At 25.3% G+C, this 25,273-nt stretch overlaps 1 protein-coding gene across 1 annotated transcript; it reads left to right on the forward strand.

Moving 5' to 3' along the window:
- Nucleotides 1–3,451: 3,451 nt before the first annotated feature.
- Nucleotides 3,452–20,913, forward strand: LOC145838991 (fibrinogen-like protein A). Its single transcript, XM_082946607.1, has 8 exons — nt 3,452–3,488; nt 4,853–4,936; nt 10,531–10,623; nt 14,044–14,162; nt 15,895–15,991; nt 16,083–16,182; nt 16,815–16,884; nt 20,653–20,913. Exons 1-8 carry the CDS (start codon nt 3,452–3,454, stop codon nt 20,911–20,913), a joined length of 861 nt encoding a protein of 286 aa, XP_082802733.1.
- Nucleotides 20,914–25,273: the final 4,360 nt, after the last annotated feature.

Below are 25,273 nucleotides of genomic sequence, written 5' to 3' on the forward strand. Positions count from 1 at the left end.
GTTCACACTATTTGTTATGATGTACGCTAAAAGTTAAAAAAACTTTAGCTTAAAAGAATCTGAAAAAATGTGTTCATAGTGAAATATTTAATGATATTATTATTATTATTAAACAGAGTGAAGGTACAAAAAATTGTATATTATTTTAATTATTTAATTCAATATTCAATATTATTTTTGATGGCAAAGAAAATTGAGCAATAAGTCTAAGGCATAGTGGACCAGAATTGCGCTGAACTTTATACAACCTAAGAAACTTATGTAATTATATCTTATCTAATATGTAATTTTTAATGTATTTCAAGTTAAACAAAAAATGTTTCAAACTTTAAATCAAAGTTTTAAAGTATTTTGGCTAGTAGAGCTAGAAAAAGGTATATAACAAAAAAGTTAAAAATACAAAGTATTACTAATTTTATAACAAAACTTTTCTTTTGGTTGTACAAAACATTTGTGTCATTTTAAAAACTTTGTGTCTAACAAGATATAATTTGTTGTTAAATATGAAAAAAAAAATTATCATGTTTAAGGTCAACAAAAAATAAACAATAAAAGTAGAAAAATTTGTAACAAAATATTAAACTATCAAATGCATTATGTTTAATGATGTTTAAGTTTATAATTCTTATTTCAAGCAATCAAACATACAATATTTATTAAAAATACAAGTAAATAAACAATTAATTTATAATAAAATGAGTTAACTAAAAATAAATAAATTACTAATTAGTGAATTATCATCAAATTATAGATTTTTTTATTTTCAATATTTTGTATTTATTTTCAGTTTTTAAAGACACAAAAGTTTGTAAAAATCTTTCTAGTGTCACTGTAATGAAACTACTGTATTTTTGTTGTTGTTCCATTGTTTTAAATATAAAATATCTAGAGTAAGATTTCCAATTTTGATATGGAAGCCCACTTGACCATAACTTAATGAGCCAATCAGAACGAGGCATGAAAGTACTGACGAAATTCCATCAAAAAACATGAAAAACATATAGATTTGTGCTATTAGTTGTGTTTGTGTAGCTGTGTGAAAGATTCACTGAAAGAATTCTGATCTAGTACTTTATTTGATTGTATGTTTATTGTAGGTATTGTTTAAATATAATGTTAATATTTAAACTGTATGTTTAATTGCTTTAAATAATTGAGTTAGATTTTAAGGGTAGTTGTCAAATTTACACAAGTGTACAATTTTGCACGGGTTGAATATTTTTTTTTTATTTATTAGTTTAATTTTTATTTTTTTGTTTCTATCAACGTTACCCCTAACCCTTACCCCCCTCAATCAAAAACTTTTTTTTAAATTCTTATATTTATATTTTTTTACTATCACTGCTACCCCTAACCCTTACCCTAGGTCAGAAGTTATTTTTTTTAATAATTTTTATTAGTTTTTTTTTTTAATTTTTACTATCACTGTTACCCCTAATTGTTACCCTTGATCAGTTCATTTATTCCTTTTTTTTTTCTTTTAATTTATCTTTTTTTTTCGTTTATTTACTCTTGTGCTAAAATGACCCTTGGTGTAAAATTGTCTTGTGCAAATTTGTCTTCTTGCAAAAATATCTTCCCTTTTAGTCCTTTTGTGGAATTTAGTAACTTTGTGTAATTTTGACCCGTTCCTAGTTTTAATGTTTAATAGTTTGTTAAGCCTTTTATAGTTATTGCTCACTAAAAGTTTTTATTTAAACGTTAGTTAATAGTATTAGGTCTTTTGGTATATTTTTAAATATTTTACAGTTCTTTAAGTGTTTTATAGTTTGCTGCACTAAAACTTGGTTTTTTCAAAGTGATTTAAAAAAGTTTTAAAGATTACTTATATTTTTGAAATATATATTTTGTAATAATGTTTTGTGATTATTTTAAAAATTAGATACGTTGTTCAAATTGTTATGTCGAATTTATATAATGTATTCTCTAATAGAATCTAGTAATTATAAGATTGTAATTAAAATAGGTTTGATTTAATTATGATGAGTAGTACCAATAAATTAAGTACCAACATCCATACCTTACCTCGCAAACTGGCATAACTTCTGTTGTGTAAACAGTTAAAAAATAGTTTTAAACATTAAATGTGCTAGGCTCTTGGCTTTTTATGTACTAAGTTTAAAAATAAAAATCAATTTTTCTATGTTGAGTTGCTGATTCACTGGGGATCCTTAAAACTAAGCTGTCTAAGAGGTTTTGTCCACGTTGAGATTCTGTTTTGATAAAACTACTCTAAAAACTAAATGGTGTATTATAGTTTATGTTTACCCACTAGGGTGCATCTAATGTCCCTCAAAAATGAAAATTTGGTAGTAGAGCAAAGTTTAACTTTTTGTGCGTTGCAAATCACATAATTAGACAGCACAAAAAAAGGCTTCTTACCTTTTACCTTATATTTACATGAAAACAACCCATGATTTGAAGAAAGTTTCATTGAGGTATTTTTAGATTATCTGTATTTTTTTATAATTTTTTGTTATTTTTAAGTTTTTTTGGAGAAGTCAAGAAATTCCTCCAAGAAACTTTCTTAAAATTGTCTGAAAGCGCGTAGAATGTGTTTTTGTGTGACAATTGCTCCATGTAAAAAATTTATTAGCCAAAAACTCAAAGGTTGAAATTCTAAGGTCCCATACAGTATACAAAGGGGTTGTTTTCAGAAAAATGTAAATAGCATGACTGTAGTAAATGGTAGGAAATTATTTTTTTTGTGCTGTCTATTTACGTGATTTTCCATTTACAAAAAAATGGACTAAGCCAAATTCCGATGTTGGGGCAGTAGATGCATCCTATTACCAACTTCATAAGATTTCAGCAAATAAGGTGTTGCTCTGCTACAGTTAACCTTCCTTATTTGGTGAATAGAGATAGCTTTAAGTGAAAAGTAAACTGAAATTAAGTCACCTGACAAACAAAAACGGAAAAAGAGACCCACTTACAAACTGGAAAGCTTGATTACCTGTACCATGACTGCTGGTATGGACCCTAAACACATAAGTGATGTAGGAAAAAATTGCTTTCCAACCTTGCACCTCTAAAAGCAAACTTAGATCTGAAAGTAATCACAAATCTTCTCTTTGCCAATGATGCTGCACTCTTCCCACTATGTAAAAGTTTTAAGAAGATTTATTAAAATATCAAAGAAAAAGTAAATTTTAAGTAGAATAGTTTTTTTTCGTTTTTGTTAAGTTAGGAACCTATTGAGCTAACCTCTTATATTTTTAAAGATACTTAAAATTTGTTATACGAAATAGCCAAGATGAAAGTCTACAATAAAAAGATTCATTTGTAAAAAAACAACTTGAATTCTATATGGCCTTAAAATAAGGTTTTAAGTGTTAAATGCTTAAAGCTTTACATTTTAAATCTAAATAAAGTTTTACAGTATTAAATTAAGTATTTTAGGTTAAATTTGTTTTAATTAAATTAACTTTTTATACTAATAAATTGCATAATGGAATCTACATCTGAAAACTTTCTTCTGGTTGAAGGTAAGTTAAGTTTTCATTTTTAGGTTATTCTCTACAAATATACTTTATGATTTTTCTTTATACGATACTAAAGTTATAAACTTATGTAAATCTAAAATTTTAAATTCAAGTTTTAATATGAATTTTAACCAATTCTGATATGTTTTAAACCATATTTAATCAAAAGTACTTTATAATGCTTTTATTCTTAGATATATCAAACCAAGCTAATTTACTTTTGGTAAATCTAAAAGAAATTATTGAAAAGCTGCAATCTGATAACTTTTACTTTCAAACTCAAGTGGAACATTTGCAAATTGAAAACAAACAACTGACAATATCAAACAAAAAACTTGTCAATGAAGTAAATGGTTTAAAAGAAAATTTGAAAGTAAAAAAAGTTGTGTGAGTTTAAGTCAAACATTAGACTGTTTGTAATTAATTTAATTGTATTTTTTTCATTTTGAATATTTTAAGGATTAGTTAAAGTTTAGTTAAAGAAAGGGGTTGATCATGCCAATTCGACCGAATCAACCCTTTTGTTAAATTTGAGCTTGTCTCACGGCAAACGAAAGTCCGGACTTGTTCTGCAGACTTTTGCCGATTTTGTTGATTGGTTTAGTTAAAGATTAATTCTTTTCAAGGCGTATGGGCTAACAGTTATAAAAAAAGTTTCAAATCATCCACAAGTGTTTCTTTGTGAAAAAGTTTCTCTCTGAAACCTACCAATTTAATATAGCTTCTTATAGTCTGAATTAAGCTATTATTGCAGCAACGCTTACAAAACTAATAATAAGAAGAACCAAACTGAGTTTAATAAAGTCGAATGTTTATCTACTGGCGATGAAATTGTTAGAAATAGTAATAAATTTGTAAATTGCAAAAGCAGTAAGTTGAACGTTTTAATTTTTGTAAACTTGTTTTATTTTATAGTTTAAGATTATAAGTATATAATAAAATTCGTTCTATTTTACCAAGCACAGTCGTAGGTTTCGTTTTAAGAATTTGTAATTTAGAAATTATTTTGAAGTTAAATTTACTAATGTTTTAGTTATTTTTGCCCTGTATGTTTATACACAAAACAATCTTTAAAATAGCACATGAAGCACTTATAAAATTGTTTATACTTTTATGTTATTTAAAGTTTGTGTTGCAGGTATTTATGCTCCTGGTAATGGCATAGATAACAAACTTAATGGTCTTGTGATAAATAAAACAATTGAAAAAACTTGTTTTGATAAAACACATCCAATTGAAGACAATGGCTGTTTTAAGAAAAATGAAGGTAAAAAGATTTTAGTTTACTAATGAAGGTAATAAGGTTAAAGAAATGTATTTTTTCAACAAGTATTTACCTGTTTATAAATATTTATTATCCTGTTCAGATCTTGCCAAATCTCTGAGTAATGATGAAGAAGTTCAGCAAGTTCAGTTTGGTGATCAAATTGGCAGCTCTTCTAGTTCTAAAAGTATATTTTTTCTTTAATAATTTAATTAGTTATTTAATTTAAGTTTGAATAAAATAAATTGGATATTTGCTGAAAAAAATTATATAGTTGAAATTCAAAACTTGTTACTTATTTAATTATTAAGAAAAAGGGACTTAAGAGGAAAAATTTTAAACTTATACTTTTAATTTTTTATTTGTTGAGTTGAAGTATGGCAAAAAAGTTTTATAAAATTTAAAATAAATTTCTCGACCAAAGTGTATTTGTATTAGTATATTTTTCAATTTTTTTTGACTTTTATCAAAAAAAGTAAATATTGAACAGAAAGTTGGAATACTAGATTAAATAACAAACTTTGATTTATCAGTATGTATTAAGTTAAGTAATTTATAATCATAAGAAATTTAATATTTTGCATACAGAAAAGTTATTCACTCATCAAGTTACTCATGAAAGTTATTCGAGCAAGCAAGGCTTTATAAAACACACAAAAACTAGTGACAGTTCAACTAAATGTGAAGTCTGTTTGAAAGTGTTTCGTAACAAAACAAGCCTTAAAATGCATTACAGAACTCATACTGGAGAAAAACCGTTTTCTTGCCAGACTTGTGGTAGAAGGTTTGCTCACAAAAAAAACTTAGTCAGACATCAAGCTACTCACAGTGACAATAGACCGTTTAAATGCAGTATTTGTACTGAAGGAAAATTTTTCAAAACTGTAGAAGGTTTGAGGCAGCACATGATATTTCATTATGAGCCGAAATTTTCTTGTATCTATTGCGATTATAAATGTCACACAAGAAGCAGTTTGAGGTCTCACGAAAAGAACAACCATACAAAAACTTAAACTTGTATCACATATTTCAAACGGTAGATTACATATAAGTTAAACACTCATTCTGATTTAATTAAGCTGAAATTTGTTATTGTTTAGTTAAATAAAACTTGTTATACAGTAAAATTGTTTAAGTTTTTTGCTAAGTTTATGGCTGTTAACTTGATTTAACTAAATAGTTTATTGTTTGACAACTTTTTTTTAGTTAAGTTTTAAGCGAAAGGTGTTTATAGATATACTTATGAATAATTTTATTAAAATCCTGTGTTACAATTTTTTATTTATTTTTTGTTTCGTTTTAAATTTTTTCTTTTTTTGTAAGTGTTTAGTTATTGGTTTTATGAATAGTTATCAAGATTTGTAAGTTATTTTTTTTTGTAATACATTAGAAGAATTTTAGTAAAGACTTTAGTTATTGATTAATTTTATTTTTTATTGTAATACAGTAAATATTGTTTGTAATTTGTTGTACTAAGTTACACTTCCATACTGAAATAATCTTTTCTGTACGTGTTTAATAAGATATATGTTAATTTTGTGAACAAAATACAATTTTTAATCTATTATATGCTTAACTAAGTGTAATATACGTTTGTTTTATTTTATTTTTAAATCATTAGTTCAAATTTACATTTTTTACTTTGCTTATACAGTAGCAAAGTATTTAGTTTAAGTTGTGAGCATGTTAATATGTAGGTTAAGGCTTTGAATTTCTTTCAAATTTAGTATCGTAGTTGTTAATTTGTTTTCAGCTTACATTGAAATAAAGTTTTAACTGTAAAAAATGTTGGGTGTCGATACTAAATGTTTTGTTAGTTTTTTATAATGTTGCTTGTTATTTTTTTGTTTAAACTTATAAATTTTGTTCAGGTGTTTTATATTTACAAATTATATACATGATGGAATTTGTACTTAAAGATTTACTTTTAAATCTTCTCTCTTTTGGTTAGTATAAATAAACTGCTTTAGTTAAGTTTTTTTTTTCAAACCAAAGTTATTGATTTAAAATTTGCCTAAAAATTACTTAAAACTATATTTTTATACAAGATTTCAGTTTAAATAAATTTCTGTTTAATTTTTGAAACGCTAACAAAATATACAGGAAATGAAGTTCTAACACACGGATGTGCGGAGATTCAAAGTAAATCTCTCCGAAAAACTAAATGCAGGCGGAGTTTGAAATTTACGGAGGAATCAATATTTCTAAAAGTAAATTTTATTTTTGTTTAGTTTTAATGAATCTGCCAAATAACTTTACAGAATATTAATATTCCAAAACAAAAATACGTAACTTATTTAAATTAAACATAAAGTTATTTATAATATTTTGTGAAGGAGTTTAATAAATATCAAATATTTATTTAATAACTGTAAACAATGATCAACTATTTGTGAGGTAAATTTTTTCTTGTATGTTCAAAAAAATAAGTTACAAAGTTATAAAAAGTTTACTTTGAAATTTATAAGCATTCGTTACTAAAACGATGCTTTTAACTTCTTTCAGTTCAACAAGACCAATTTTATATTTATTACGTTTACTTATCAGTTAATATTTAGCTTCGTAATAATCCATGAAATTCATAGTCAAATAATTGAAACAAAAGCATTAAAAATTCATAAATCAACAACTTATTTTTTTATAAACTTCATTTTCAAATTAGGTAGAACAAACTGACTAAAAATGCATTTTGCCACAATTAAATACGTCATAAGAGTTTTAAATACAGAAAAGTATTTTTTACATTAAAGTACATATCCTACGAAATATTTTAAATATTTTCATATTTAACAATTTCATATAACACTTTGATAACACTTTTTTTCACTTCTCAGCATTTTTATTTTATTTTTTAAAGTACATGTATGAACATTATACCATCTTCTTTAAAGTAGAAAGAAAACCCTTAAAATGTTTAATGTTTCATAATTTTTTTAATATTTTAGTTATTTATTTGAACTAGTGTTATTTTATTGAAGATTATGAGTAAACAGAGCTTGGTTTAGTTTACTAACAATTTAAACTTAATTATACTTTTTTTATTTTAAAACATTTATGAAACATTAAAATGAAAAAAAAAATTGATTTGGAATACCAAAAAAAAAGTTGATATTTTACCTAGTAAGTTAACAATAAGTAAATATTTAAAGTGATCGATTATTTTCAATATTCTTATCAAATTAGAGCTGCAGCAAAAAAAAAAAGTATTTAAGTTTTTTAAAAGTTTTTTTTTTCTTCTTAAATTCATGTTCTAAACTATTTTTGAAACCTTAACTAGTAATTAAGGGCATAGCGGGTCCAAAAATTTTTTTTTACAAATAATAACTTTGGCTCTTATATAAAGCTTTAAGTAAAAACTATATTGCAGTGTTTATAGAGTTTAAAATTCTTTCTTAACTTTTGAGATATTGTAATTTTTATAAAAAGTTTCTGGTTCAAACCTATGGATCGCAAAATTTCTGGCTAAATTGTTTGGAAATTTAAAAAAGTTATTAAAAATCTATCTTAACATTTAATTTTCGAGCAAGACACCTCAAACTTTTAGGAAACGTTGCTTTTAAAGTTTAAAAGAATTTTTCAAAATTTTTATAAGATTTTTTTTGAGATTTTAAAATATTAAATTTAAGAGTTTTAGATTACAGGTGTTGTTTTAATAAAACTTTAATTTTCAAAATTAAGTACACCAACTTTGGTTCCTTATATCTCAAAAGCTACTTTAAACTTTTTTAAACGCTTTTAAATATCTTATCGTTCAGATAAAACTCTACAACATTTGATCAACTTGTCAAAGTGAATCCCCATACCTATGCCATTATTTTTTTTTATTCAAACACTAAAATCCAACAGTTTGTAAAGAAATTATGTTTTGTAAAAAGATGTGCGACTGATGTTCAAACAAAACCACTCTGACAAAATCCAAGGTGTTGAAATCCATGGAGACAAAACTTGAAAATCCCTCAACTGAAGCAAATAATAGGTTTTAAGTTTTTATAGTGTACTTTGGCAAGTTTTGGATATTCAAATGAAAATAAAAAAACAACTCAGATTATGTTAATTTAGAATTTGTCATCATGATTATTATTTATTTAAATAATATTAATAAAAAATCTTAATGGTACTTTAAACTCTAAAGCAGGGTTTCCCGAACTTTTTTTTTCAAATTGCCATCTTTAAATAGGATATTGCCCCTTCAACAAGACTACCATTTAAAACATCTAAGGCCTTTTTTGCACTTCATCTGCAACTCAAAAATATGTAGTGTAAGTTTCAAAATTACTAATAAATTCACCTAAAACCTTTTTTTTTTGTTCTTCATCTGCAACTCAAGAATATCTAGTGTAAGTTTATCAAAAATTAAAAATCGTCCCCCCACCAACAAATATATTATATAAATTTATATAAATTTAGTTATATGTGCAATTTATCGCTCAGTGCAAAAGTGACAGGGTGCGATTATGTCCGATTTTGTCTGATTTTGTGCGAAACGACCTGTGGTATATCATTTTTAAAAAGAAGTCTTTTTTTTGTTTAGTTTATTACATATATCTTAGCTACTAATCAAATGATTTTTATTTACTTAGAAGTACTTTGTATTTTAAATCTGATGTGTTGAAAAGTACATCATAGTAGATTAAGCAATGAGACACACAAAAATATCAAACTTTACTTCTTTTTGTAAAAATAAAATAACTTAAAATTAATAAATTGTCATTAAGCAAAAAAGTACTTTATAAAGATTTTAAAATAACTTTAACGACAGGTTTTACATTTTTAGTACTATATAAAAAATTATAAGTGTTCAAGACTAGTTTTTACAAAGCTTGTTTTTATATTTTACCTAACTAATGGTAGTGCTAGTTTATAGTGATTAAAAATTTTCAGAATAACATCTTGTAGAACTATTGAAACAGTATCTTACTAAATATTTGCGATAATATCACGTTTCTTTACATAATAGTGCAACATTTTTGATTTTTAACTTAATAAGGAAGTTATGAAATTTTGTATCGTGAATGTAAACTTTCCTTGCAATAATAAATTATCATTTGCTTTATTTTTTTGTGTTAGTAATTAGTTTTTTTGTAAGTAAGATTTGTTTTGTTTTTATGAATTTAGTTTAAATTTATTAGTTGTGCAAAAATTTTAATATTTTAACACTAAAATGATATAATTATATTCTAACTAGGATTTTTCAATTTTACACGTAGTAAACGATAAATTGTTTATATAGTTTTTTTATTAGTACATGCTTTTAAATTATAACTTAGCTAAGTTTTAAAAAGTACTAAATAATTAGTTACTGTGTCAGTTTAATAAAACTGAAATGCAATTTAAAGGTGAAATAATTATATAAAATTAAATAACATAAGATTAATAAGAAAAGTACAACTATTTTTTATAAACTATTTATTTCTATATTTTTAATGTAGATTTAGTATATTTTACAGTTTTTTTCTGTAAACATGAAACTTCTTTTCATCTACGCCTTTATTTTGTTATCAGTTAGAGCTAAAAAAGTACAAAGTAAGCTAAAATTGTATAGTTTAAAAAAAGTTTTATTTATTTATTGAACTTTCTAAAAAATTCATACTATCTAGTGATCAATTTCAATATTCAAGATTTATTTTAGTTTAAACTGTTTTTATAAAACTAATCTAATATATACTTAAAATCAACAATTTGATGGAATGTTTTTTAATCGAAATTGCATTGCAAAATAAAAATTTACATCATTAAACAACGAATATAAAAACTAGTATATTTAAACTATCACTGTTACAGATTGTCCGAATTTAGAGGAAATTTCTAATGGTAATATACAATGTACTCTTGATAACAAAGTTGGAAGCGAATGTACTTATTCTTGTATTCCAGGTAAGTAAATATTTATCTTTATTTTACTTAAATACTTATATAAGGGAATGCTTTGTTATTTGCTTACAAAAACTGAACAAACAAAACATTTTACAATTTGAAATCTAAATATGTTTTAACCTAAATGTAATTAGTAAGTTCGTGTTTTTAAAATAGATAATATGTGTATTTTAAGTTAAAAAAAGTAGTATTTTATTTTTTAACCCTAACGGCAGTCTACTACTAAAAAATAACGCAACTTTGACACTTATAGTCTTTTTAGTCATATTCTTTTAAAAGTTGTTACAATTCGTTAAAAATGTTTAAGATATATCTTCTCAAAAACAAACTTTATACACTTTTATTAATCAATTACTCTTACTAGGCTTCGAAATAGACGACACTTGTTTAACAATTAATTACTGTATAAATGATGGATTTGACAATGGAATGTGGAAACTAATCGCTCCAAAGTGTGTACCAAAAAAGAAACAAAAATTTTAGTGCTGAGTTTGTTGTAACTTTGAAAGTAAGTTTAACTAATAATAATAGATAAAGGTTTTAATCTCGTTCACAAACCCTCATATGATATATAAAGTTTTTGTATTAGTTATACTATTTGTATTACTTAACAATAGTATTGCACCCATAATCTAAGTCACTTAAACAGAGGACTTAAGAAAAAATTGAACAAGATAAACACATAAAGAAATAATTTTCAAAACTCAATTAATAGACAGGGTTGCCACTCGGTCAGGAAAAGTCAGGAAATCAGAAAAAGTCAGGAAAAATTAAAAAAAAATGACAAAAGTCAGGAAAACTCAGGAAAAAATGGGGGGTTTTGAATAAAAGTCAGGAAAAGTCAGGAAATTTGATAAAATTTAAAAAAAAAGTCACATTTTGTCAGTTTAAATTTACAAATTTCCTTGTTTTCCAAAGCCTTCAAATGGTAAAAATTAATTAAAAGTCCTTTAAAGTCAGAAAAAAATTCCAAAATTTTCCTAGAAACTTACAAAAATATTTATTATTTTTGGAATGCCTTCACCTCGTCAAAATAAGTAAAATATCGTTTATAAAACTGCAAAAATTTTCTATTAACATATTGATCAAGTACCCTACTTGAACAAGCAGATTTTGTAAGCTTTTTAGTATTGATGATCTGTAGCAAGTACACTTCCATAGTGAAACTGTGATATATACACATAAGTTTATCTAGCATAATTTTAGAATCAAAGTGTTTTTTGTTTAAGTAAATAATTGAGTTCTTTATAACTAAGCAGTTAGTTTAGTATTTTATGTAACAAGTTAATGTGTATACTTTACCTCTTTATATTTTTTTCAAATTTGTTTAATTTTATAAAATAAGTTATAAGAGAGATATTAGTGGCTGATTGGCCATCGAAATTTGACCAAACATAAAAAAAGAAATTCATGTTTGGAAGTTAGGTCCAAAGAGTAAATGCCATGACAGCAGATGTTATCGAGTCGTAAGGGATGCAGTGGCTGATTATCTTGTCTTAGTGAAGATGCATTTCTTTAGTTATGTAGCATCTCTCATGCAACCTTTTTTGACACTATACCAGATTACTCAGCCTATTGTTGCCTTTATGTATGAGGACATTTCGTGCTTGGTGATTAAATTGCTGTGTATCTTTATGAAAGACGGGGTAGTTTCGAACCTCAGCCTTCCCAAGTTATTCAAGATTGAATTGAATGATCAAGCTTCCCTGAAACCTGCCTTTGATCTTGGTTGTGCAGCAACCAATTTGCTTTCAAGTTTGATGAAAAAAAAAGCTAGTTGAGGAACAAAATACCTTAAATTTTAATAAAGAATGTAGAGTATTTGTTACAAAAGCTGTTGAAAGTCTCCGCAGCAGAAGGTTTGTTTATCTAGATACATTTATGCTAGGAAATGCTAAAAAATTGTGTCTTTTTTCAGACAAGCTGTGTTTATAAGGTAATAATACAAGTATTTTGCTGATAGAGCTGTTTATTACAAACATCAATCATACACAGATGGTTCAATAAATGTACTGATAGTTTGATGACTGTAGTTATTAACCTGTATTAAAATTAGATTGAAAGCTTTATATAGTTTCAAGTGTTAGATTATGTATTTTAGAATAAGTTTAATTTAAGAATTTGATTTAGAAAAATCAGGAAAATTTTGGTAAAAAGTCAGGAAAAGTCAGGAGATTTTTCTCAGCTTGATCCGTGGCAACCATGAATAGAGTATGTTCTATATATTCTTCTTAAAGTAGAAATAAAGAGTTTAAATGTAAACTAATTTTTTTGTATTTAGTTTAACTTTCATCATTAAATTATGAAATACATTTTGTGTTTATATTTTGAATTATATTTTTAAGATGTTTATTGAATTTACAACTAGTATTTATTGTTCAAATATCAACAACCAAAATTTGTTGTATGCATGTACAAACATTTTTAAATTTATATCTGATTGAAAAATAAAAAGCTATCCTTCTAATCATTGAAAGGTTTTACGATTTAATAAATAACTTTATGGTTTAAAACAAAATATATAACATAAACTATCTGAACAAATGAAGTAAATCCTAACTCAGCTACAGTGTAGATTTTTACTTATTCTTATTAGATGTGTGTTTTCCAAAAATATTTTTTGTAAAAAAGTTAATTATGTTATTAGTTTTACGGAAACCTTTTGTCGTTACACTTAAAACTTCTAGTTCTCTTTAGAGTAATAAAGCGTTTTTTGTTTGACTAAACGTAGAAAATTGTTTAACTATTTACGGTATAGTTTTTAGTCATATTTATTTTGAATGTTTACTTTTATAGAATGTTGTGTTTATTTCGTATAGTAAGTTAAACTAAATATATAGAAATATATAAGTGTGTATATATATAAACTTACTATACGAATTAAACCATAGTTTATGTAAAGGCATACATTTATTAGAAATTAAGACAAATATCATACCTTACATATTAAAAACTAAAACAAAACTATATGTGTAAAGACAACAAGTTTCCCTTTAACTAATAAAATAGATTTCTGTTATCCGGAAAGGCGTTTTAGTAAAAAACATAATCTATGTAAATAAGTAATAATCTGCACTGTAGCTGAACTTGGATTCAGTTCTGTTATTCAGACTATTTTAGTAATAGTTAGTTTAGTTTTTTTAATCGTTAAATTAATTTGGTATATCTTATAAAGTTTTCTGCTGAGGTTAAAAAAAGGTTTAAAATTTACTTTAGATATAACATAACAAAAGTTTGTAAACTCATAGAATAACTTTTATTTGTTGATAATTGAACACTAAATACTACTTTATAAGTCAAAACTCCTAAAATTCTAAAGTCTATTAGTTCAAAATATAAATACAAATTTTATTTATAAACTTCATACTACAATTTTAAATAAGCAAAGTTGTATAAATATATGCTTTTTTACTTTTACAGAATGTCAATCACTACAAAAACCAGGTATGAGTAGAAAATCAGGAGTTTACAGTTTCCTAGTTGGTAAAAAAAATGTTAAACTGTTTTGTGAAATGAGATCAGCTAATGGAGGATGGACTGTAAGTATTTATAACGTTATAAAAGTTTTTAAACAACTCAAAAATGAAAACCTTTATAAATTTTATTCTAGCTTTTTAGCCAAATAATTTGCTATCTGATGTCTTAACAACTATGTTACTTAAACACTAGAACTAGTTTGAATATGAATACAATATATGTATATAACTTTGTGTTATTTTTTCGTTGCTTAATTTTGCTACTAAATAACATATAAACCAGTGGCGTGTCTAGACTATTTTCATTTGGGTTGTATATATTTTTTTGTTCAATATTAGAGTCTTTTCTGTAGTATATTTTGTTAGTAATCTTTAAAATACTACATCAAAATTTAAATTATCTCAGGTACAAAAAATTCTTCAAACTTTAAAAAGTTTTGAAGTACCAGTAAAACAGGTTAAAAAATCTGTATAAGTAATCGAGTTTTTTTAATTTTCATTGAATAGTTCAAATATAAACTTAAGTCGTCTTATTATTGACAATGTGAAATTTTTGCCTAACATTGTGAAGCTAACATATATAACGAAATCTTTAACACATATAAAACTTAAAACGAAGTTCTAGTCAAAATTAGAAACCAATAATAGATAAACTCATTCAATAATATGTAAATAAATTATATAGCTTTATGTTATATGTTTTGGTTTTAAGAAAACAAATAGACATATCTCAACTGCTGGAGGAGAAGTAATATATTTATTCTTTCAAAAATTTATTTTGCAAACTAAGTTTCGGTCAAAAAAGAGGTCTTTGACCGAAACTTAGTTTGCAAAATAAATTTTTGAAAGAATAAATATATAGCTTTATATGATTAGAATAAATAGTTTAGAAAAAAAACTTAAATTAAAAACTATTTGTATGTTTTAAAACAAACTTAAAAAAGACGTGAGCATTTGTTTATCACTTAGGTGGAAAAAATTGTACATTTAAGGTTTTTCTAATGTTCTAAAAACAAAAACAACATATGGTTTGGTAAAACTTTCTCAGTTAAAAATTAAACCTTCGGAGTTGTAAAATAATTCAAAAATTACTTTTTAAACACTTTTCGTTGGCTAGTTTTGAATTAAAATTTTCCTTTTTCAAATGTGCTCCGTTCATAATTATATAAAGTTTATTAGTACCTACCTTTTTTCCACAAAACAACTTATAAAACTAATTCATTTCAACGTAGTTCATTAAAAATACTGACTAAGTTTTATTTGATATCGAAAAATTAAATAAAGATTTGAGCTTTTAGTAGAAGTAAACTACTAAAAAAAGTCAAATAAATTGATTTTTTATTACGTTTAATCTAACTTTTCTAAAGGGTCGAATGGGTAACAGAGAACTATTAGAAACACGACCTATAAATAAACAACTAAAATTGCTCTAATTTACCCAATTTTAATTTAGAGAAGGGTAATGAAATTTTTTGGTTTATTATGATAAAATTACCTATAATTTATTTACAATTAAATGAACTTATTTGCAATCGAAAAGAATAAAACTGTTTTGAATAAAAAATATTGAGTTGAATTTTTATATTTTTCCACCTATAAGTTGTTACATCTTGTTTATTAAATAGACCAAATAAGTTGACGAAGAGTTTGTTAGAAAAATCAAACATTAAAGTACGCATTTAATATTTTTCTTGTATGTATAGTGTTTAAATTGTAGTATAGAAAAAAAAGTCTTTACAGTTTTTTAGTGTTTTATGTACCCGCAATATAATCAATTAATTTTATATTTTTAAAGGTGATTCATAATAGGTTTGATGGATCTGTTGACTTTGCAAGAAATTGGACATCTTACGAAAACTTCTTTGGAGATATTAATGGAGAGTTCTGGTTAGGTAAGAATTTTAATTAGTTATAGAGACCAAATCTAATGAATACAATATAATACAAAAACATTAAGCTAGCATTTTCACTTAAACTAAACAGGTTTGAAAACAATCAACAAAATAACCAGCGATGGAAGAAACTACCAGCTCAGAATTGAGATGACAAGTTTCAGAGGAGAAGAAAAATATGCTGAGTATAAGTTAGTTTGTTTTAGAAAAGTATTTATTTTCTCATCAGTAGAAACAAAGTAATTTCTGTTTTTTTTTTCAACTGAAAGTCAATATATATAGCACTCTATTTTAAAAACAGTTTATTTTTTGTTTTTTTAGTTAAGATCAAAATGAAAAAAAAGAAAATCTAATATATAGATTATTTGTCCACAACCACCTTAACGTAAGTAAATTTTAACACTTTTTTAACATATACTGTTGTCTTTGAATACGCTTTTAAGTAATGATTTACACTAAGTAGTTCTAAGTTGACAACTTTAAATAAAACATTAAACTTGTTAAACAAGTAATAATTTTAAATAATAACTTCTGTGTAAAAACTAAATAGTATATTAAAAACAACAATATAATTTGTAATAAAACTACTTAAGTAATGTTCGTCTTGTTGCTTAAAATAATTAAAATAATATGAGTTTAATTGTTGAAACTAGACAACCCATTAAAAATATAGTTTTATTCAATTTTAAAAATAGTACGAAAGAATTGAATAATGGAAGATAAAATACTTGATACCTGTTTTAAAGCCTAGTTTCTAATGTAAATATTTTATAAAACAGTTTAATAACTATTTGATTTAATTTTTGAATAATTATTTTTTTAGAAACTTCAAAATAGCTGATGGTTTAAACAACTATAGACTTACATTTGATATGAACTCCTTCTTCGGTAGCGTAGGTAGTATTAGAAGAAGTATTTAGTTTTAATCTATCATTATTAAAATTACAGTTTACTATTATTTCTAACTCGCGATCATATTATACTCAATCATATTAAATTCAATTACATCAAGGTCGATCATACTATACTCAATCAAATTAAACTAGGTCATATCAAACTCGATTTTCTTTTAAACTTGCTAATTTTAGACTCGTTCCTTTAAAATAGATCGTATTAAATTCGTTCTTTTGAAAATTTATTGTTTCGGTAAACTTTCCTTTTTTATCAAAGTTTTTGTTTATATTAACGAAATTGCTTCTGCTAATTTACAAACTATTGAAGTTTTGAATGCTAAAATTACAAGATTAAATGAAATACGAGTTTTGTTTAATATCTAGAGGCTTTTAAAAGTTTTGCTGTATTGAATTAATTTTGTACACTTCTTCGCGACATATTTCAAGATTCTTGTTTTTATAGTTCACATAAAACTGCCTACGTCATTTCAATTCACTAAAACATTACATTAACAAAGTGAAATTTTAACACCTCTTTAAATTTACTGTAAAGTATTATTTCTGCGCTGTTTATCATTTCTATTTTTTGATACTACTAATGCTCAAACTATTGACTTTTATCAAAGTTAACATTTGCACTTAAAACTAAACATCTGCAGAAAGTAAAACTTTTCAAGTATAACCAAAATTAAAATCTAAGCTTAAATAAAATTTTGAAGCTTGATCTTATCAAACTGGTTACAATTAAAATGAAATAGTCATTTAATTTTAAAAATATTAAAGTTTTAAATTGAAACAATACATCAATGTTTAATTTATATAAGTAAACCAAGGGCGTGTTTTGACTAATTTCCTGTTTCCTGTACGACCCCTGAGAAACTTATTAAATAAAAAAGCGATTGAGTATAGTTTTAATTTAAATAGTTTACTAATGTTCATATCCAGTTGTTAACTTTTTGCTATCAACTAAAACTTTTTTTTTTAATTTGATTTAGTTTAATCAATGAAAGCAAGCTAATGACGTAGTTTTATTTTTTTGTATAAAAAAATGTATAAAGTATATAAAACTTTACATTTAATAAAACTATTTATTTAAAAATGAAACTTAAGGTTAGGTGTTTTAAAAATTATTTCTGAATGAATTAACGCTCAAAGTGTTTGCTTTATTAAATTGCATTTTCGTAATTATATATTCTGGGTTGCCACTCGGTCAGGAAATCAGGAAATGTCAGGAAAAATTTAAAAAAATTACAAAATTCAGGAAAAAATAGGGGGTTTTGCAAAAAAGTCAGGATAAGTCAGGAAATTTGATTGAATTTAAAAAAAAGTCAGATTTTGTCAGTTTAAATTTACAAAATTCCTTGTTTTCCATAGCCTTCAAATGGTGAAAATTAATTAAAAATCTATCAAAGTCAGAAAAAAATTCCAAAATTTTCTTAGAAAATTATAAAAATATTTAGTTTTATTTCCAATGCCTTCTTCATCTGGTATAAATTAGTAAAATATCCTTTATAAAAATGCTAAAATTTTCTATTAACATAATGAACAAGTACCCTACTTGAACAAGCAGATTTTGTAAGCTTTTTAGTATTGATGATCTGTAGCAAGGACACTTCCATAGTGAAACTGTGATATATACACCAAAGTTTATCTAGCATAATTTTAGAATCAAAGTGTTTTTTGTTTAAGTAAATAATTGAGTTCTTTATAACTAAGCAATTAGTTTAGTATTTTATGTAACAAGTTAATGTGTATATTGAAGCGGAATGCAGACCAGATGAAGGAAACTATATCTTCATTGGATGAAGAGGTTGAAGTGCTAATAAAAAAACAGAAAATAAATATTAGTACATACATTAAAAAAAAACAGTATTTGATTAAGTTCTTTATTGTTTTAATGTTTTATCTGTAAAAATTCGTTATTGTTTTAAGGTTTGAGCTGTGAAAGTTTCTTATTGATTTAAGGTTTTAGTTGTAAAAGTTCCTTATATATCGTTTTGTTTATTTAGATACATTTATGCTAGGAAATTCTAAAAAATTGTGTTTTTTAATGTTTTAAGGTTTCAACTGTAAAAATTTGTTAATGTTTTAAGATTTTAGTTGTGAAAGTTAATTCAAGGTTTTAATTGTAAATGTTCCTTATATGTTGTTTGTTTATCTAGATACATTTATGCTAGGAAATGCTAAAAAATTGTGTCTTTTTTCAGACAAACTGTGTTTATAAGGTAATTATACAAGTATTTTGCTGATAGAGCTGTTTATTACAAACATCAATCATACACAGATCGTTTAAGTGATGTACTGGAAGTTTGATGATAGAATACAGCAAAAAACTGTTGTTTTTAACCTGTATTAAAATTAGATTGAAAGATTTATATAGTTTCAAGTGTTAGATTATGTATTTTAGAATGAGTTTAATTTAAGAGTTTGAAATAGAAAAGTCAGGAAAATTTTGGTAAAAAGTCACGAAATGTCAGGAAATTTTTCTCAGCTTGATCAGTGGCAACCATGTATTTTTTTATATAGTTTATACACTTTTAGTTTGACAATGTAACTGAATTTCATAGCATTAATATTTTTTTCTCTTTTAAAGACAATTTAATTACTAATTTTGATTAATACTATGTTTTTAGTCTCTTACGTATAAAAGTTTTTGTTACACATGTTATCTTCAGATTGTAAGCCAAAATTTTCACATTGACAACATTAACATGACTTAGGATTAAAATTTACTTGTATTACTAAAAATTAAAGAACTGGGTTTAGCAATCTGTTTTACAAATATTTTGAACTGTTTAGAGTTTAAACATTTTTATCTACCTGAGAAAGTTTTAGAAAATTATGTATTTTTCTTAATTGTTTTGTTAACAGCTACAATGTATAATTATCTATTCATTTAATAAAAAAATTGCTACCCCACGGAAAAAAACTCTAGACACGCCACTGAAGTAAACCATTTTTTTATGAGGCCAAAGAAATAGTTTATTAAGTAAGTTACTTATTGCCTTAACTTATTGGTAAATTTTTGTTTAGTTTATTTCTTAAAACTTGGTTTTCAAAGCGCGTAATTCACTGTTGGTTTTAAAAACTTTTTTTTTATGGTGAAAAATACAATTTAAAAACAAGTTATATGTGTACTCTTTAAACACTTTTTATTGTTTTTTATGCGTACAATTTATAACAAGAAATAATACCAAATTGTTTTCAACATATTAAATAATACAAAATCTTAAATGTACTATCATTCCATACCTAATGAATATTATACTTTTTTAAAAGATAACAATAAAATTGATATTAATATAATCAAGTTTTAAAGGATTAAGTTTATATGATCGAGTTTGATACGATCAAGTTTAAATTATATCAGCTTCGTTGGTTACTGTTTTATTGTTATTTGACTAGGTCGGTGTTCTACCAACCACAAAAGTTATATAAATTAGATTTAATTAATCTTTTATTAATTTTTTATCAAATATCCTGTTAAAAATTTTTAATTGTTAGCTAAACTTATAAATATTCATCTAAAATTAAGTGATGAACCATTTTTATAATTTTCTTTAAGAATAATTTTATTAAAACATGGTTAACAGAATTTATTTACTTTTAAAACTTCTATGATTGTGTGTTAAGTGTTATTTAAAAACAGTTCAACAATAAACCAATACTATATACACGAAAAAAGATTTTGATACGGTATAGATACAACTTATATTCATAACGACTTAAAACATTTTACAACACGGTTAACAATTTTTTACTTAACAGTCTATGATGCACTCAGAAACCACCACAACAGACCTTTTAGTACCTTTATATGTGGACAATAACCCAGATGATATAAATTGTGCTTCTTTCTACGGTGGAAATGGAGGCAACTGGTACCACTACTGTCTCGATCAGAACTTGAGCGGCAAATACGAAGTGGGTGGAAGTAGAGGTCAGGAGTATATGTTCTGGTATTACTTCGACAAGTACCCTTTTACGGCTCTAAAGAAGATGAGGTGGATGATTCGTGAAGTTGTTTAAAATATTTTATTTGCCTTTTGATAGTTTATGCTTTCGCTGCATTTTTTACTTCAGTTAGGTACTGCTTACTGGTTTAAAATTTCAGCATTTAGTTTAGTAGACATAGTAGAAACTTAAAATAAATACTTTTACTACTACTGACATTTTGGAAACGATTTAAACTCTATTTTGACGAACGCCTTAAACATAATTGACGTTTACAAACAAAATATTCTTGAAACAGATTTTAAATTAGTCTTTGTTTGGTTGCAGGCTCTTTTATACTTTTTTCAGTTTTTCTATTATTAATCATGTAAATAAAAGTTTTTTTTTGCACTATTGGTGTCATTTGTATATACTTGAGTGAGCGAATAAAAATGTTTGTTTTTATATAGATTTAATTATGTAAAGAAAAAACAAATAGACTAATTTGGATCAGGGTTTCTCAAAGTGGGCCAAGTGGCCCCCTTGGGGGCTATTAGGTAAATTTAGGGGTGGAATGAGCAGTAAAGGGGTAACAGGGAAGCTGTGAGATCATAATTTGATACTTACACTAAACATTCTGGAGTTGATGATGATGATGAAGAGTAGAAAAAGAGTTAGGCGGTTTTAGTTGTAGTTTTAAAACTAGATATCAGGTGCGTGGGAAGGGACCCTGGCGCATGCGTGCCTCCTGAAAAAAAAAGAGTGTATTATCATTTTATTATTTAATTTCTGTGCTTAATTTGTTTTATTTTTCAACGATGCTTATGTAATATTCGGAAAGTTAAATGATTTTTTTCTAATACCAAGTACACAGATCCAGTGCGTAAACATCATTGTGTACCGGTTTTGATGAAAGACTCCGAATAGAAATTTTTTTAATTGAAAAAATTCTTAAGAGTTAAAATCTAAAAGGTGCACAGATTTGGTAGTGTACCGTGGTAGTATAATAGAAATGATATATTTTTTATAAGCAAAATGCTAACATTCCTCATCCTGATTGCTCATGATCACCCTAAAAATGCTTATCGTCCTGATAGTGTCGAACCTAAAAACCTAAAATAAAAGGTTTTTTTTTGTTCAATCTTTTTTTTAAACTAATTTTTAGTTCAACTAAAGTTTTTTTAACGAAAAAATGTAGCTCATTTAAAAACTAATATATGTACATTACTTACTTAATTCAAATACTTTTCTTTCGGTTAACTTAAAAATTAAATGTTTCATAATTTTAGAAAACTGTAAAACAAAACATGACATCTGTGTTTCGTATTAAAACATTAGATTTAGTTACTAAACCTTATAAACTAAATGTTACTATAGACCGGATTTCAAACTGTAGAAAATAAAAACGCTGATAACCGAGGCTTGATTGATTAAAGTAGTACAACCTTTTAGGTGGTTATAAGCAAAAATTGTATTTAACCATATGTGAATATTATTTAAAGATAGTTGTAATGAAGTATTTGACTGACTAAAGATTTTGGTATCATCTGCAAATAAGCTTAACTCACTTTTAATATCAATGTTTGAACAAATATCATTAATATAAATTAAAAAAAGAAGGGCACTAATTACACCACCTTGTGGTACTCCACTGTAGATTGTTAAAGAGTCAGAAAGCGTATTATTGATGAATATTCTTTGTGATCTATTATTTAAAACGTTATCAAACCAATCAATTAAGTTTTCATGTAGCCCATACTGTTTTAAAATTTTTAATAATTTTTTTTGTGATACTGAATCAAAGGCTTTTTGAATATCCGTATAAATTACTTTAGTAAATTCATTTTTGAGATAAGGAACTAACCAAGAATGTAAGCATGTTAACAGCTGAATGGTTGATTAGCGGTTTGGGACAAAACCAAACTGTTTGTTACTTAATAATTTGTTATCAAAGAGGTGATTGAGAATTTATCAAAGAGGAAATTGAGAACAGATACAATATGTTCATAAATTCTTGAACAACCACTTGTTAGAGATATTGGTCTGTAATTTAACGTATCGTGTATATGAATGGAATAATAAAAGATGTTTTCCATTGGTTTGGAACATCAGATAGTTGTAGAGAGCAATTAAATATTAAGGATAGTGGAAAAATTATTGATTGGATAACATGCTTGATATAATAGGGTGGAATGTGTTTCTGGCGTTCTAATGGTTTTATATTTTAGGTGATTAATTGAACTTTTAATGTTTTCATAGGTTATGAAAAAATTTTGCATTTTACTACAATTCTTTTGGGGTAGCTTAAAAAACTAGTAACTCTCATCTTTTTTAAAAACTTTTTAGAAATTTATGTTAATAAGCGTAGCTATTTCAAAATCTGAGGTTACTGTTTTGTTTTTATCATTATCATATAAGAGATGTATGGAATTATTTAACTTAAGTTTAGATTTCACGTAGCTATAAAACTTTTTTTAAATTTGGGTTTTATCAGAATTTGTTTTCATATTCAAATTGATCATAGAAATGCTGGAGATTTTCTGAATTTTTAAATAAAGAGGTCCAATTACTTTTTGACAGGAAATCATTGATGCTTTCAAAATCTGCTCTTTTTTAGTCATATGAGACTTTTTTAGCAATAGGTACTATTTTATTTTCAATTTTTATTTTTAGTGAAAGCAAGTTATGGTCACAAGTGTTTGTTAATGGAAAATTAATTGAGTTTGATATGATTCTATCTAGACCAAAATGATTGCAAATTATGAGATCGAGAATGTTACCATTCTTATGGGTTGGATTTTCAATTACTTGGGTTAAAAAATTGTCTGTACTAAAATAAGTAAACACTAATGGGGTTTATTGAAATCTGTGCTAGGAATTCTCCAATCTATGTTTGGCATATTAAGTCACCAAGAACATAAAAAGAACACTCTTTTGGATAAACCATTTTAATTACATTTTGAACAGTCAGTGCGCATCTCGCAGACAGTGGAGGAAGGTAGACACAACAAAATCTTAATTTCATCTTTTTTTAAAATTACATCTACACATAGGTATTCAAAATTGATGTTGCTAGTAGAGATAGAATCGTTTTTAACTTTAAGCGAATTTTTGAAAAGGATAGCAACACCTCCACCCCTACTAGACCTATCATTTCGGTAAATATTATAGTTAGAAGGACACACTGTGGCATCGTTGACCTTATTAGTCAACCATGTTTCAGGTAAAAAAATAAATCAATATTATTCAAATTTATTTAGTTCTCTAAAATATAAAATTTATTTAAAACAAGTCTTATATTAGTGTAACCAACTTTTAAATAAGTGTTGTTACAATTTATTAGGAAAACTTGTTAGCGTTAAAATAAATCCTATCAGTTAATAAATTTATATCTGTTGAATCACTATTTCCTCCCGTATTCCCAGATATCCTGGGATCGGTAACGAAAGGGCTGTCTTGTTAAATCAACTATCTTGTTGTTCCTTATAACATATTTTATGTTCAACTTTTGTTCATCAGCGTTGGCTTGCTTTATTTTAACTTCTTTTCTTAATCCTCTGAATGCTTCAATTTCCAAGAAAGTTCTGTCAGGGTTGATGTATACTTTTGATTCAATTTCACCATTAAACATTTTCAAATCTCTCAGCCTTAACAGTCTGTGTTTAAATGCTAAATTGTTTAATTTGATTAAAATGGGTCTGATTTTGTTATCTGCAATTTTACCAACTCTATAAAGTGACTTAAACTCTTCTTTTTTCATTTTATTTTCTCCTAATACTTGTTGAATAATTTTTAGATCATTTTTGCAATTTTCTAGTGCACTATTAGTTGGATATTTACTTTCTGGAATGTTAAATATTATAACATTTAAAGCCTTTTTTTCTTTTAAGTTTTGTTCATTTTCAGTCTCTATTTTTTCTGCTACTTAATTTAATTTGGTACTAATGTTTGTGATAATTTCTGTTGGTTCACTTTTCTGCATAGCATTCGCATATTTTGAGAATTTAGTATCAAACTTGTCAAATTTAGAATAAAATTCAGACTTAAATTCAGAGAAACTTTTTTGTAATTCTGTAATTCTATTTTCTATATTGTCTATTCTCTTACTATTCATCAAACTTTTGTTACAGCTGAATTCATCTTTTTGTATCTGATCAATGTTATTATCAATGATTTTACTTTTTTCATTATAATCTTCCTTCAATTTCAGCAACTCAGCTTGAAAACAACTAAATTCATTGTCCTTCTTACTTCCAATTACAATCAGTTTTTCTTTCAGCTGTTTTCGAATTTTAGAGAACTCAACCTATGCTTTAATTTCAGCTTCAACAGACATTTACTTTTTTTAAATTACAAAATTTGATTCAGTATATTAATATAAATATAACTAAAAAAGTTGTTGTATATCAGCTTGAATGGACAATTATGTTTTTAAACGTTTTAAACAAATGTATAA

Source organism: Thalia democratica, chromosome 6 (assembly GCF_965202585.1).
Source record: "Thalia democratica chromosome 6, ktThaDemo2.hap1.1, whole genome shotgun sequence".
Taxonomy (NCBI): domain Eukaryota; kingdom Metazoa; phylum Chordata; class Thaliacea; order Salpida; family Salpidae; genus Thalia; species Thalia democratica.